Source organism: Galleria mellonella, unplaced genomic scaffold (assembly GCF_026898425.1).
Source record: "Galleria mellonella isolate WM207_F2 unplaced genomic scaffold, CSIRO_AGI_GalMel_v1 utg261, whole genome shotgun sequence".
Taxonomy (NCBI): Eukaryota; Metazoa; Arthropoda; class Insecta; order Lepidoptera; family Pyralidae; genus Galleria; species Galleria mellonella.
The window spans coordinates 290,223-306,569 of record NW_026442057.1 but is presented as its reverse complement, the minus strand read 5'-3'; the positions used below and the strand labels follow the sequence as shown (position 1 = coordinate 306,569).

At 37.4% G+C, this 16,347-nt stretch overlaps 1 protein-coding gene across 2 annotated transcripts in view; it reads right to left on the bottom strand.

Annotated features, from left to right (window-relative positions):
• Positions 1-5,623: 5,623 nt before the first annotated feature.
• LOC113521052 (proteoglycan 4) overlaps positions 5,624-16,347 on the bottom strand; it is a 47,790-nt gene continuing 37,066 nt past the window's right edge. For both annotated transcript variants that reach the window (XM_052895004.1, XM_052895005.1), the window contains exons 5-14: positions 15,823-15,936; positions 15,277-15,328; positions 14,710-14,855; positions 14,086-14,183; positions 13,158-13,312; positions 11,951-12,063; positions 11,500-11,591; positions 9,947-10,120; positions 9,089-9,298; positions 5,624-8,839 (exon numbers count right to left, since the gene is read on the bottom strand). In XM_052895004.1, the coding sequence (XP_052750964.1) occupies positions 8,690-8,839; positions 9,089-9,298; positions 9,947-10,120; positions 11,500-11,591; positions 11,951-12,063; positions 13,158-13,312; positions 14,086-14,183; positions 14,710-14,855; positions 15,277-15,328; positions 15,823-15,936 (1,304 nt within the window). In that variant the 3' untranslated portion in view covers positions 5,624-8,689. The remainder of the gene's footprint in view (positions 8,840-9,088; positions 9,299-9,946; positions 10,121-11,499; positions 11,592-11,950; positions 12,064-13,157; positions 13,313-14,085; positions 14,184-14,709; positions 14,856-15,276; positions 15,329-15,822; positions 15,937-16,347) is intronic.

Below are 16,347 nucleotides of genomic sequence, written 5' to 3'. Positions count from 1 at the left end.
GTTTCGTAATGAAAAAAAAAAATAATGATTATTATATTCATTATAAAATATTGTTGATGGACGCCATTTGCAATCCCTGAGGTCGGCATAGACAATATTTATCTTAAAAATATTTATTAACTAAAGTTGTTAGTTATATGAGTGTCAATTATTATTTTTTTAGCAAATTATTCCATAGATTAATTATAAAATATAATTGTGTCATAAATAATCTCATTGTAACATTTGTCCACTTTTGGACAAAATTATGTCCATAGACAATAATACAAAATGTTACAGATATTAACAACAGCTATAATATTATGTATTAATTTCCATATTTTTACTTTATTACTTTATATTCAATAAATATGAATATTATGAACATACTACACACGGAAATTTCTTACAGCAAATAGATGTTGCTCCAAAAAATGGGATAAAACATTATCTATTGTAAATAGAATTATCACTGTCGGTTTGTAATTGTCTATGTTATTAGGTATTTTGCTAATATAATGCGATATTATACATTTTCTATTAATTTGGATGAAACTTCCTTCCGAATAAGTTCTTACCACTTTTTCCTATTGTAATGTCAAAGTTTAAAAATACTAGTTTAACTAACAAACATTGTTTCTGCTCCTTCCGCTTACTATGTCGTCAATTTTTTTCTTATTCGCAATAAAAACTAACCTATCATGAAATTTGGCTAATCGTTTTCGGAAATTAGGCTCAACAAACATCCTGACAGGATAAATTTATATATAAACACAGTGTGTCAATAAAAATCCGATCTCATGGGTTGCAATGTCGTTTGTTGAAGTTGTTAAAATTGCAAGTGAAGTTGTGAATCGATGCTGCGGTTCGTAGGTGGCGACCGCTGTTACTGTCCTCTGGCCCATTTGGCCCGTAGCACTGCCGCCGCCCTGCGGACCGCGGCCGCGCCGAGTCGGTGGGTCTGTCTGTATGTGCCAATCGTTTTAGTGCCACTATATCATTTTGTAAAACTAGCAAATCACGAAAATTCATGACACTGAACCTTTCCATACATTAAAATGATTTTGTTACCATTCTGATAGTGAAAAACATGCTTTCCAAATGTATTGGGTTGACTGGAAGAGATCTCTCTCTGTCAGAGATAAGGCCACCCTTGCACACAATATTTATAAATGCATTAACAATGTTTACTTTACAAGTGCAATAAATTAAAAAAACTTATTTGAATGAATTATAATAGAATTCCAACTAGCTAGTAGGTTTACGCTGGCGGGGTGCCAGTGAGTACCTATTTTTTTAAATACAATTTAAAATGGCAAACAAGCTAACGGCCCATCTGATGGAAAGTGGTAACTGTCGCCTATAGACATGAACAGTACCATGGACATAACAGAGTATACTGTTTCGCTCATGCGTTGACATTTCTGAGGACTAAGATGTTATGCCATTGTACCCTGTAAATTCATTGCCATATCCCTTCAAACAGAAACACAGCCATGCAAACAACTGCGTCACGATAAAAACACGAATAGGACAGAGGTTTCCTAAGCAAATTATTTTTGTACAAAGTCTCCCTCTGGTAAATGGAATTAATCATAGAGAACCGCGTGGAGGCCGACCTAACAGGGTATATTGGTCTATGGGATCGGATGGGGGAGACATATATTTTTTATTGCACTTGTAAATTACATTACTGTACCCCATTATTAAAATATATAATTTTTTGCATTTTCTCACAAAACACTTTTCAAGATGTACATACTAATCGCGTTGTTACGACTGATTTAATATAAAAAGTAAAAAAATCATATTTCTAACATGTTAAGGAAAGATGTTTAGTTTCATGAATATATCCTACGTCACTGAGATTTGGGTCTGTATACCCCATACTATTAACTTTTTTTTTTATTAGGCATATTTAGTAAACAATTGGGCATATTTTTTTAATTTTTTTTTTATACCGCAGAGGTGGAAAATTAGTATACAGTCCGTAGGATAGTAAACGGTCACTAGTCTATGGACGCATGCAACACTAGGGGTGTCACGTTGCCGACCTTAAAAATAAGTTAAACAAAAAATATCAAAGAAATATTACTATTCTAGCTATTTATTCAGTGTATACACTTATTTCTATAAAGAAAAAATATGCCAACATTTATTATTAAAATATGCCAAGTAGAAAAGAAAGAAAAAAACATTAGACCTTGTTTAATAAAGAGGTGTAATTGCAATCGAATGGAATTTATACATTAAAAATGTTTAAAGGTTTTGTCATATTAGATAAATTGAAAGAATCGTTGTATATATTGTGAATAATTAACTATTTTCATGATGTCTGTATCCATTTTGTTAGATGATTAACTGCAAAATCGTTAAACATGTTTTAATGTGTAAATATTTATAAGTATTAAGTTGATTTCATATTTCTTAGCTTTTGTATTTAAATAATAAATATAAATTCTGTAATTACATAAATAAATGTTTTGCCCCTTTAATCGAACATATCCAAAGAATATCAAAATGCGCAAAGAAATAATACAAAAATCCTTTCCATTTGTCAATTAAGTTATTGTTTCTTTTGTATGATTGATTATTTGTTCATTGTTTGCGGTGGTGAAACCACTAAACTTGTAGACTGCCTAGCGTCTTTGTAAATATTAAACACCCGAGTTATTATTGTTCAATTTTATTGTTCAATCGATCTACCAAATGGTTTTTTTTTCTCCATGTATCATTTTTAATATTGTACAATTATATAGATAAATAATTAATTGAATAGACATATATATATAAATGCACATTTTGTTAATACTTATTGTACATGGTTATATCAATGGAATGATTTATTCACACTCCTTACAATGGTGTGATAAATGAGAAAAAATACCATATAATTGATTTGCTCTAATGTCGATTGAACAAATCTGTAATATCCCTTTATTTTTCACATTTATAAATCAAGAGTCTGAAATAATAATAATAAAAGTCTAATGCTATTGTTAAAATATGTTTTTCTGGTCAAAGTAAATTTTTAATACATATTTTGTTATTGAAATGTGAGTGATTCGATTATATATATATAAGTAGAAAATGATAGGACCGAAAAATTATACAATAGTATAAAACAATGCTAGTTGATTCTTTCAACAATTTAATTATTTATAAATTTATTAATTCCTTTAGAGTATTCAACGATAAAATACACTACAATTCGAACCATGCCTATGATTGGTTGATATACCAAGGCATGATATTCCTTGATTAAGTCAATGTTTGAAGCTGTTTTTTTTTGTCCCACTTCTGTGTAAATGTCTACCCTTTACATGTTCATATGGCTCTAGTCTGAGTCCCAAATCCTTCACCGTGTCACGGTGTTCGGTGAGTGTGTTTATCAGTCACGTATGACATGTTTAGTTCAAATTTTCAAAATAAATTTTATATACAGTATGTTAACTAACGTAATCCATTCTTTAAAACTGGTGTTAGTATTCATTAATAGGATATAAAAAATCTTAGAAAAAAATATACAAAAAAAAGAAACAAATCTGGAAAAAATAAACAACCTACATCTGTATTATTTTCTAAGATAAAAAAATTGAGGCCATATTTTTGAATAAATAAACCAATTTTAAGGAATGCTTTCTGTTATTTAACATACACTGTATATCGGTCCATTTCCACTTCAGTTTTTTTTCTTCCTTCCCACTGCAACCAAAAGGAATAATATTTTAATGTAATAACTGCCGCTTTAACTCTCAAACTAGATCCAAAAATCTCAACTAGTTTCGGACTCATTTTGTGATCCTTAGTCATAAGCGGCTGTGACACAAGTTCGAGCTTTATTATCATCTAATTTCATGTAAGTTAAACCGGTAGTTTTTACATTAAAATATTATGTGTTTTAAGGAAATATTTAAACAGTAAAATGGAATAATACATTGCGTTTGTCGCGTTGAATACTCTAAAGTGACATAAGTATTGTATTGAATACTCTAAAGTGACATAATTCGATTTGCTTCCATTTTTTTTTATAATTTAAAATATCTACGTTTAGAAAATCATATCACTGTAGTTGTATATGTGTACAATAAGTAAAAATGTATAATTAATAATGACAATTTGTTATGCGTTTTGAAATAAGAGTTAACACATCACGTGATAAATGTAACAGTGATGTTTTTTTTTTTTATTGTTATGTTTTAGAATCTGGGCATTTATGTGTGGCGCAGTATTTCTAAACGTAGCTTTGTATACGATATGAAATGGTTGTGATGTATTTTTCAGAAGTTGCAAAAGAACAAATGTATGAGAGATATTGAAACAAATGGAATTGAACACGTGGATTGTCACAAAATCCTAACTTCTAACAGATCTGAGCTAAAGTTTTTTTTTTTTTTTTTGGATAGTTTTCACAGTATATGGGCGTCGTATTTATTTTTAATTATATGTAGGCAGCGTAAAACACTTGAAATTAAGACGAATTTAACAACGATATCACATTTATATAAAAAAATCTTTTTATACAGTCTTTGTGTAACAAAACAATATTTTTTATTGGATGGAAAAAAGCCTGGATGTCTTTGAAGCCTTGCTATGTATATATGTGTATGTATGGATGTTACAAAGGACAGATATATTTTACATAATTGTTCCAAACGAATGTATGTATTTCAATGCATTTCTTTTGGAGGCTGGTTTATTTGGTTTGGTATTTAGCTATGTTTAATTAAAGTTAAAAAAGACATTAATTTTCGTTATTTTTTTTTTTATATAATACATGTTTATAGAATATGAATAATTATAAATATTAGGTGTGGTTATATCTAGGCATATGGGATAAATATTTTCAATTCCAATTTGTTCCATTATTATCTCTTGCATTAATTCTGACATTTTTATTTCATGTGTAATGTATAATTTGTTACTGCTTTGATACATTGTCTGAATAATTGATGCGAGCCGAATAATGCCTTGTTTCTAAGATGTTAAAGTTGAAAATCAGTTAACTAATTTTAGTTTTATTGTTTTCAAGCGCAGTTGCTCTCTCTCTCTCTTTGCCATTTGTAAATGTATCTATATTACTATATTGTTTTGTCAATAAACGACAGATCCACTGAACGGGGCACAGAACCAAAAGGCCTTAAGCGTAAGCGCGGGTTAGTCCGGGCGAGGAGCTTGTATAGTCTAGAGTGACGGTTATGTAACCCGCAGACTGCCTTCTTGGACTTGATCCAAAATTTTGGTAAAATAAAGCAAAATATATGTGTTTTTATTACGATACCCTGTTTCATTTATGTAAATATCCTTTCGTGCTTTATACCGAAGGTTAACAATGTACCTAAAGGTGTAACAACACACTGTCAATTTTTTTAAAAATATTTCTAACATGAATGATTATGCAAAGTAAACGCTTCCCCCTTGGGGGGGTGATCTATGTTCAGCAGTAGACAGGCTGAAATATGATCTTATTGTGTATCGGCGTGTTGTAGTCCTTCTGCTTGTGGTGGCAATGTGTATACAAATAAAATATAACCCTTAGTGTACAATGTAGGAACTAGACTACCTTGACACTAGAGGGCGATACTCTCTCATGTAAGTAGTAATATGTAGGTATGTCAGGATTTGTAAAATAAAAGGCGAGCCATCAGTTAATATAATTTATTAATGATAAAATTGCAATAACTCTATACAAGATATGAAGGAGCCGCTCTCACTTGTATTTATATAACAATAATGGCACATTGTTAGTTGCATTACAAAAATGGACAAATTGTGAACATGTTACCTCACGTTACACTTATAATATCAAATTTGAGATTCTTTATAAATTATAATTATTTGCAAGTAGTTAATTTTAAACTTTACACATATTTTAAATACGTTATCGGGATTTAAGGCACGATGACGTGGTATTATTACCCACGACGTGGTGCAATTTACGTTGAAACGTCGCCAATAAAGAAGCAGGTATGTTGGTAGTATTTACCTGCAAAATTTTTCATTGCGTCAAGTCCTTATAGTGTATTTAAAATATTTGCAAGTAATATGGATATAAATATTAAATATCTAAAAATTATGAATATTAAGTATATAAAGATTATTATTTGATAGTCTCCAAAACTATCGTATTGCATGAGGTATGAAAACCAAGATATACAAGGATAGAGGCCTTTGGCATCCAGTCATCTGTCTACCCCGCGAGGGATTTACGCTTGAATATAGTTAAAATTATTATGACAAATCACAGTTACCGAGTTTTTTAGTAGGTTTGGAGACTTCTATAAGAGAAATTAAGTATATTTCTAATGTTTATAAGTTTTTTTTATCAAATAATATTTCCCTTATGCTTGATTCCCAAACCAGGATAGGTACCCTGTATTATGAGATATCAGGCAGCGAACATCTTAAGGTACGATCCAGGAGATTAAAATAACCACTTTATGCTAATCATTTTTATATGATCGTTATATGAATTAGCAAAAATGGTCCTTTTAAAACCCGGATCCGAAAATTTATATACAAAAATTAGTTAACCTATCTAAATTTATATAAATTTTCAAGCTCTCGCTCTCTACTGTCTCTTTAAGAAGTATTGAGATTCTTGTAAACGATGCGATGTTGTATTAGATGATATCAGATATATCTAAAACATGGCCGTAACAGGGGGGGGGGGGTATTGTGAGGCAGTGTCCTACCTTAAAAATCCCAATGCCCTATCTTAAAATAAAAGGCCCCAAGAAAATTTGACAGATTCTCTTTTTCAAAGTCACTAAATTATGGCTTCTGCCCTACCAAAAAGTTATTTTACTCTACCTTAAAACTTGGGTCTAGCTACGGCCCTGAGTTAAAACATTTATATTTTGCAGTAAATTTATCTACTTAGAACCCAATAGCGTAGGCATATTTAAGTGGTTGGCCATGAAGGGCATGCCCACCCTAGTATTGTTTTATGCCCATCACAGAATGCGAGATGAGTTTCAACTATGCCCAAAGACATGTACATACTGTGCATGTTTAAAGGCGCCAGCTCCTCCCCCCCTCGTCTCCATTCCCCAGGAAAATAATTTTAGACAATGCATTATACAAAAAATAAAATTATAATTATCAGAATATATTAGAATTAAAATCACGTGGCGCCCTCTCGCCATGTGTTTTGTATAATTTCATATTTATAGAGTATTAAAAAATTACCTATTATTAATATAATATATTCTGTCTAATAACCCTGTAGACATCCTTGAAATATGGACAAGCGACAATTTCTTATGGAAAATTAAAAAAACTGGTGCTATTTCTGATCTCATCTAATATCACATATCGCGTATTCAGGTGGTACGCCTGTTTTATACCGAAAACACTTGATATTTACTTATGTAATTAGTTATGGGGCCTGGAAACCATATAGGTAAATTAATAGATACAATATTTTTATATCTTATATTCGGATATGGGGTCAGCTAAGCCGTTGCACGTCGACCCATCGGGATCTTTTGTGCTTTCCCCTGCCTTAAGCCATCATTTCATAGACCCTATGAGTTATCGTAACGATATCCAGCGGTTTAAGATATATGTAGTTCCCTGACTCTTGGTCTCTGAGATTTTTTTATATGAAATGAGCAATATTTTTTTTTATATAGCATATAGTATGAAAAACTTGAAGCGGGTGGATTTAACTGTATTAACAATAATCAAGGTATTTTATCAGAGTAAAGAATTTTATTGGGCTAAATCAATTTTAGCAAAATCACTTTTGTATATATATGTACCTAGGTACTTTTAGATCTTCAGACTATTTTTCAATGTATTTATTATTTTACTACCAAATGGCTGTGAATTAACCCCCCTCCCCCTGCCCAAAAATATCGATGAGTACTTGAAAGCACTAGTGGAAGCCCTATAAAAGCTCGAGCCCCTTGTAGCTCAACATCTTCGGATCGTCATCGAAGGAAGGGGGCACCCAAATTCATAGTGGAAGTCAAGGTCTAAGACGCTAATAGTATAGGATCGTATCGTTTGAGCGTTGCAATGAATGTTGCAATGAAACGTTTGAGATTCCTGATAACTGTTCGTTCTTTTATCACCAGGGGATCATTGTTATAAACTTTTTCCAGTATTACTTGGTAGATTGTGTATCGTCATATCGTATTAAAGGTATCTATCGTGGTATCCAGTCCCCGTTATGCATGGGCAATATGGATACCGATCCAATATCTATATATTGGGTTCCTCTGAACAAAGATGTCGAAAAATGATCATCACCCATTTCGATATCGCCCATATCGGTCGGATATCTGGGGGTCTACTATGAAGTGAAATTCCGAAATTTCGGACTCAATTTTGTGTTTTTGTTTATACCAAAATTGGATCAATAAATGGAGTGTAACATTTCATTCGTCATACATCCTATCATAAAAGTCCAAAGGAACGATATTTTAACATTTTTAATATTTCCAAACGGCATGTATTATGTAATTTTAACATCATATTTGTGTTTCGTTTGGCTCCGAAATTTCGGAAAACATTTCATGGTAGGCCCTCTGTTTTCGAATATGTTAAAAGGTTCGTTATCCAATATTATGTTTCGGGTAACAGACTTTACATATTCATTATTGGCCCAATATATACATATTGCAACTGAAATATATAGGTATTACCCACGGCTAGTCCCCGTCACTTAGCAGTAGGTTAGCATGGAGTAGTCCCATGGGCGTTACATGATGACACAGGGCATGGCGCAGCAGAGCGGCAGGCAGATGGGCACGGCGGTCTTCTTCTCGGAGTGCTTCTCCTTGGAGCGCGAGCCCGCCTCGTATTCGTACATGCCGCGGCCGGATGCGTACGCGCCGCCGCCCTGCATTGACTGCGGGCACAAGGCAATCTCTAATTATTCATAACTAGCGGCCCGTCCCGGCTTCGCACGGGCGGACATTTTTACAACATTTTATAAAGTGGTTATCGTGACATAACGATAATAGTTGGACATATTATATCTATATATATTATAGTTGTGGAGATATGGATGCCACAGATGGATGGACAAAGCCCATAAGGGTTTCTTTGCATCTTTTTGATATACAACCCTAAAAAAAATATTTAATAAGTTACTCACATTAGCCTGGTAGCCAGCGACCTCTTTCTTCACGAAGGGCGTGTGCCCAGGGGGGTAGTAGACGGCGGGGCCGGCGACGTTCTTGCTGCCGCCAACAGGGACCAGCGGCTTGGCTGCACCGCTGCTGGTGTTGTTCTGCTCTTGAGTAGACCGCTCGTGTGTCACCTCCACCTTACGGCGGACGAGTCCGTCCGGCTGAGTGGGATATCTCTGTATACGAATAGGGTGATATTATTGAAAGTTGGTAAATGAGACATTTGATGTATGGAAAATGACGTTCGCCGTGTGGTCCCGACATAGGCCGCCCATTCCTTTCCCGTGTCAGTCGAGGAATAGGCAACAGAGTCCCTCTTAAAACCTCTCCAATGCCTAACTACTGTTGTCAATCCGCCTGCCAAGCGTGACAACTACTAGCAAACACTCCCTTTATGGAAACTGTTAATGGTTGATATGATGATGTATTGAAAGGTGCATTAAAAGTATTTTGTTATTGTTTCCCTGATTTTTATCAGTAAAGATAATCCTAGGGCAGGTGTCGGCAACCAGCGATTCGTGACAAATAGCAGCTCTTTGGATGTGAAACTGCGGTTCTTTAGTTCACATAAGAAAATATTATTTTATAAAAAAAAAAGAAATTAACAATCGTTCTGAATCAATTATTGAGGATTAGGCACCAAATACTATTGGAAAATTTCTGTGACTCTTTAAAAACTTTGAAATTTTGTAAAATATAATATTTGACTTTTCCAACTAAAAAGGTTGCTGACCCCTGTCCTAGAGCTTTTTATCCCAGTAAGTGAACATATATGTAGACGAAATCGCAGGCAAAAGCTAGTTTGCAATAGGTATTGGACGAACCGCTTCAGGGAAGTCGGCCAGCAGGTCGTCCAGCTTCTTGGGCGGCTGCTGCGTGCCGGCAGAGGGCGTGACGGGACGCGGGAAGGGGCCGGGCGACGGCGCCGGCGCCGGGTAGCGCTGCGACGAGTTGTGCGACGAGTACGTCGTCTCGCTGTACTTGTATGTCGTTGGACCCTGGCAATTAAAAAAATATTACAAATCAAGATTTTATGGTTGTTAGACTTTATATCACACTCTATACAGGTTTATAGGTTTTTTTTTTAACACAGTTTAGTTTATACATACAGACAGACTAAATAAAAAAAAATTTGGCATCTATTGGTCTCATTGAAACTTTTTTTTATGCAATTTAGAATGGCAAACAAGCTGACGGCCCACCTGATGGAAAGTGATAACCGTCGCCTATAGACATGAGCAGTACCATGAACATAACAGAGTACACTGTTTCGTCCATGATACCCCCCATGCGTTGCCACTCCTGAGGACTCAGATGTTATTCCTCTGTATCCTGTAAATTCACGCCATATCCCACCCTTCAAACCGAAACACAGCCATGCAAACACAACTGTTTCACCGTAGAAACACGAATGGGACAGAGGTACCCAAGCAATCGACTTTTGTACAAAGTCTCCCTCTGGTATTATTCAACAACTCAACATATTAATTTAAATATCTCCCATGTATGGCATGCGAAACTTAAGTGAAATAATGGAATGAAAGGATGGAGAAAATTAGCTGGAAAGATCGAATTAGTAATGAGGAGGTCCTGCTTAGGGACAGAAGGGAGAAAATGTTGGGACACTTGATACGACACGACGAACTTATGAACATTATAATAGAAGGTAAGATAGAAGGAAGAAGGGGAAGAGGGAGACCGAGGCATAGTTACACCAGGCATATCAAGAAAATTGAATTTACAGGATGCAGAGGAATAACACCTGAGTCCTCAGGAATTGCAACGCATGGAGGGTATCATGGTCGAACGGTACTGTTCACAGTATACTTTCAATTTTTTTTTTTTTTTTTTTTTTTTATAATGTCCACGGCCCACCTGATGGAAAGTGGTAACTGTTCATGTCTATAGGCGATGATATCCCCCATGTTGCCATTCCTGAGGACTCACTTTCTATCAGGTGGGCCGTCAACTGACGACAGTGCAGCTTTTTAATAGGAAACAATGGAATGGTTTAATAGAAGCAATACCTACGCTATGGGCACTCATGGAGTATAAATGCGTATTGTGTCAGATCAGTTGGTCCATCGTGAGGAATTCACCAGGAATTACAGTGTGAATGCCGTTACCGACCCTGAAGAAACCTCTTCAGGGTCGTTATACCCGCGCGTATTACCCCAGGTATTGCAGGTTACGGTACGGTAACTGCTTACTATCAGATGGGGCGTATGCTTGTTTGCCACCTTAGTGGTATAAAAAAAATTAAACATGATATCTAGTGTCAATAGATACTCTTAGCAATAGCAACGCCAGACTCCGTTTCCAACAATCCCCTCCCCTCTACTGGTGGTGGTACAATCAGGTATGGGGTGCAACTAACATGCGGTGCGTGTCCAGGGTGCGGCTCGTGCGGCGTTAGCAGTTTGGTCTCGTTGGCGGGCGTCGGGTACAGCACGCGCTCGTTCGTATGCTCTAAAGAGATAATAAAATATTATTTTTAGTCATCAGGGTCTCCTTTTTCCCATAATTTCTTAACTCCTTTTCTACCTGCTTCTTTTACTCCCTCTTGGAGTGTCACTTCTACTTTTCTCCATACCGTAGACGGCGGATACAACCAACAAATGCATTCTCAATGAGGATTGACGTCAAACAGACGATCTTTAGACTTTGGTGATGTTTTGAGAGGGACACTGCTGTCCATCTCTCGGCCTCCCATAGTCGCCTCTTACGACACCCACGGAAAAGGAAGGGGTGACCTATTCTATGCCGGGACCACACGGCCATTCCATTAGATATTCCACAGTAACGAATAGAACGAGGCTGGTACTCACCATCGGTGGTGGCGACGTGCTTGTACTCCCGTATATGCGAGTTGCAGTGCGTGCAGTACTGGCAGCCGCCCGGGGCCGGGGCCGGCGCCGGCTGCAGCGTGCTGGTGCCCGACCTGCGCACACACAGCAACAGCCATAAGGAGATATGTGAATGTGGGGCGATAATATTCTGGGAGTGATTTAGATTGTCCCTATATCCTTAATTGTGACAAATTACACTTGGTAGGGGAAAAGGTCTTATTAGCTTAAGACTAATAACCCTATTATACAACTTAGAATGACAAACAAGCTGACGGCCCACCTGATGGAAAGTGGTAATCGTCGCCTATAGACATGAGCAGTACCATGGACATAACAACCCCATGCGTTGCCATTCCTGAGGACTCAGTTGTTATTCCTCTGTACCTTGTAAATTCACGCCATATCCCACCCTTCAAAATGAAACACAGCCATGCAAACACAACTGCTTCACGGTTGAAACACGAATATACCCCATATTGCTAGCAATGGGATCAAATCGACCTCCTTATGATCCTCCTTCGACAGTATAGATGATATTCACTCCGGAAATTATCGTTGTTAATTCTTGATGGGCTGACTGACCTCACTTTCCTCACCTAGCATCTCTAACGCAGGCGTATACCAATCGATAGGCAGGGTAGAACTAAAACTTAATGGATGAGCATGGAATAGTAACCTCGCCTGCGCTAACGGTATACGCTGGTGGGGCACCAGTGAGGGATGATAAGTGAGAATGAAAGCAAGTCAGTTAGCCAATCGTGATGAATATACTTGTAGTTCAGTACGATGGTTTCCAAGGGGGACCACATGGGGGTCAACCTAACAGGATATATTGCTAGGAATTCAGTCCTAATGCTATTAATACCATGTAGTCCACATTACTAAAAAAATTCTTCTCTTGTCGCTATTTTTTTTAATAGATGAAAATGGAATGGTAACCCAGCCCGCGCTATCGGTATACACCGACGAGGCAACAGTGGAAGATGATAGGTGAGAATGAATGCAGGTCAGTTGGCCCACTATGATGAATAAGAGAAGAATTAACCATGATGGTTTCCAGGGTGAATCGCGTGGTGGTCGACCTGAGATGGAGGTTACTAGCAATGAGGCTATTAGATCTCATTACTAACAATCCCTTTCAGGAGGGGGTCCTGTCGCTGTTGTAACCCATTAAAAAATGACTCACGAGCGCATGTTTTCGGAGCGGCTGACGTATGTGTGGTGGGTATCGGCGTGAGGTGGAAGCGGCACGGTGGTGGGGTCCTGGCCGGCCGGCACCTCGTACGTGTACGTCTTCACCGTCGTCGTCACCTTGTTCATCGGCGTGCCGGAGCGGGACAACTGCACGGATGGTCATGAACGACTTATCATAATATATACACGCTGGAATCTAAATGGTCACGTACAGTGGCAGTTTTGTCCCGCTAACGTTCGGGATATGGAATGAGCTCTCTGCCGAGGTTTTCCTAGAGATTGCAGTATGGGGTGCTTCAAAATAGGTATATTAAGGTTTCTTTAGGGATGCTAATGCGCACGTGGCACCCCTAGTGTTGCAGGCGTCTGCAGTGATCGTTACCATCAGACGGGTTGTATGCTTGTTTGCGAACTTTGTGGTATAAAAAAATATGAGCCATTAATATCCTGCTGTTGAGTACAGGTCTCTCTTCATACAGAAGAGAATCATATGCATCTTCATGATAATACATCAGCTATTCACTTCATTGGGATTTTTTGATAAACAAGCTGACTGCTCACCTGATGGAAATTGGTAACCATCGCCTATAGACATGAACAGCATCATGCACATCAGGGAATATACTATCATACTCATGATACCTTTCATGCGTTACCATTCCTGAGGACTACTGTGTTATGTCTCCATACCGTATAAATCCCACCTTTCAATCCAAAACACAGTCTTGCAAAGCACAACTGCTTCGTGACAGAAGCAAAGGACATAGGTAGTCATCTTCTTTGAGAATGCATTGTGAATGACATGAAAATTAAATAAATCGATATTCCAGAAGTAACACTTTCCATCAGGTGAGCCGTCAACTTGTTTGCCATTCTGAGATGCATAAAAAATGAAAAAGTAAAGATGGTGGTGGACTCACGGTGCCAGTGTTGGGTGGCTGGTGGCAGTGGGAGCACACAGCCGCTGGGACGATCTGAGGCACCGCCGGCGATATTTGCGACGGCACCACGCGCGACTCTGCACAATTTTATTTACATAGATTACACACTCGTGAAGTTATATATCAGTGCAGCGCAGGCGGGATTACCATTTCATCATCATCCTTTAATTGTTCACTGCTGAGGAACACACTCTTCACACTCTCCCTGGGGAGGTTTTGCCAGTAGTTGCCATGACAGCCGGATTGGCAACCGCAGTAAAGTTTTAGAGATGTTTTAAGAAGGACGCTGCTGCCCATCCCTTGCCCTCCCTTAGTCGACACCTACGGCTAATGAAGACTTTTTTTTTGACCATGATAGTTTCTAGGGGGAAATGAAGGTTGGATATATTGCTAGCAATGGGATTCTCAGTATTCTTAACAATCCCCCCCCGCAAATGAAGAGTTGGATTATTCTATGCCGGGACAAACGGCAAATCATTTAATTTTTATCAATCAAAAAGGTTGTTTTTTAATGAAAATCTGGGCTAGGCCTATACTTAGAAATGACGTTGAACAATGGTTTACATGATGACAATGTTCTAAAACGTATTCCAGGCTACTGACCGGTCTTCTCCTCTCGATACATTTCCTGTCGTAGCTCGGCCGCCCGGGAGACTGTGGGCGGAGGACTCGAGCCCCACGACGAGGACTCCACGCGCTCCTCATGGCGTAGAGTGGAGTAACCGCTAGAGGGCGCCTTCAGTGGGGTTCTGCAATATATTTAACAGTCTCTTATAGCTTCAATAGAAAAAAAGCGATTAGCAATAGAGGAAAAAAGGAAATCTTGTTGAAGTCTACATGATGAGCTGATCTTACTGAAAATTAGCGTTCCTTCCTCATCCATTAAAGAAATCCAAAGACTGTTCCGCTAAGCAGCTGCTTGCATGCTGTGTTCTGGTTTGAAACGTTAAGCTTTGGCAATGAATTTACTGGGTAGGTAAAAACCATAGTTTTCAAGAACGCGACGAATAAAAAGTAGAAATAAAAGAAGCATAACAAGAAAGAAAAAGAGAGGTAGGTACATTGAGCATCTGGGATACGAGTACTTCTCATGTTTTCGATGACATCTACAGAGCTTTTCATGCTGTCTATAGGCGGCAATAACTATTCTGAGTCATATAACAAACTCACCCTCGCTTGTAGTCGAAAGATGTGCTTTCAGCTGTGTCGGACGTGTATCCACCTGAAACAATGATGAAAGTTATACTAGCCACTTATTTCATGGGCCCAGAAGGTGGAAGGAGTAGATAGTTAGGTAGTTATTCACGTCTACTCGGTAGTCGTACAAACGGGAACCCAGGATCCAACATAAGCGCCTCGAGGTACGTCGTGTGTACAAATCCCACACACCCCAGCTGCCCTCCCTCCGGCAGATGGGACGGTCTTGCTGAAGATTATCCACACGTTAAACAAAAAAAAAAAGGTTGTTATTCGCGTAAATGAATTCGATCCTCTTCTTTTAAGACTATTATATTTAAGGAGTCAAAACAACTACAAGCCAAAACAATTTAACGTTAATTTGGCTAATCTTAAAAGATTTGAAATTAGAATCGAAGACTTTGACGTGGGAAAGAATGTAGTTTATTTCTTACTTAGGATATTACTACAATATATAATATATACAAGTATCTGAATAAAGCAGAAACTATTAAAAATATGATTGAAAAAAATACGCACTCTTATATAATTGCCTCTCCTGGTCCTTCTGCAGATCGTCCAGGAGCGAGTCCAGCTCTTCGACGTTCTGCGAGAGGTCCTTTGTCACTTTAGAACTCTTCACTTTCGTGTACCCTGAAAGAAAAATATTATAATTACTATCATTCTATTAGAATTTAAACCAGGAACTTCTTTTTTGGCATTTAGTAAGAAAATAGCCAGAGGTTTCAGAGATTTCTCTCACGAACGCTCAGCCTTTGGAATAAGCTCCCTGCTGAGTTTTTTCTCTAGAGAATACAGTATGGGGTTCTTTAAAAAGGGCGTATCAAGGTTTCTTCAAGGTAGTCAAATGTGTGCGTGACTCCTTTAGTATTGCAGGTGTCCATAGGCTACAGTGACCCTTCAGATGGGCTGTATGTAGCAGTAACTTTTTTAATATCATTGAAGTATCGGCACGTAATATTTATAAAAAAATACCTCAAATGTTTAATTTGAAAATTAATATACTACGAAATAAATTAATGTATTAAACGAACTACTAATATA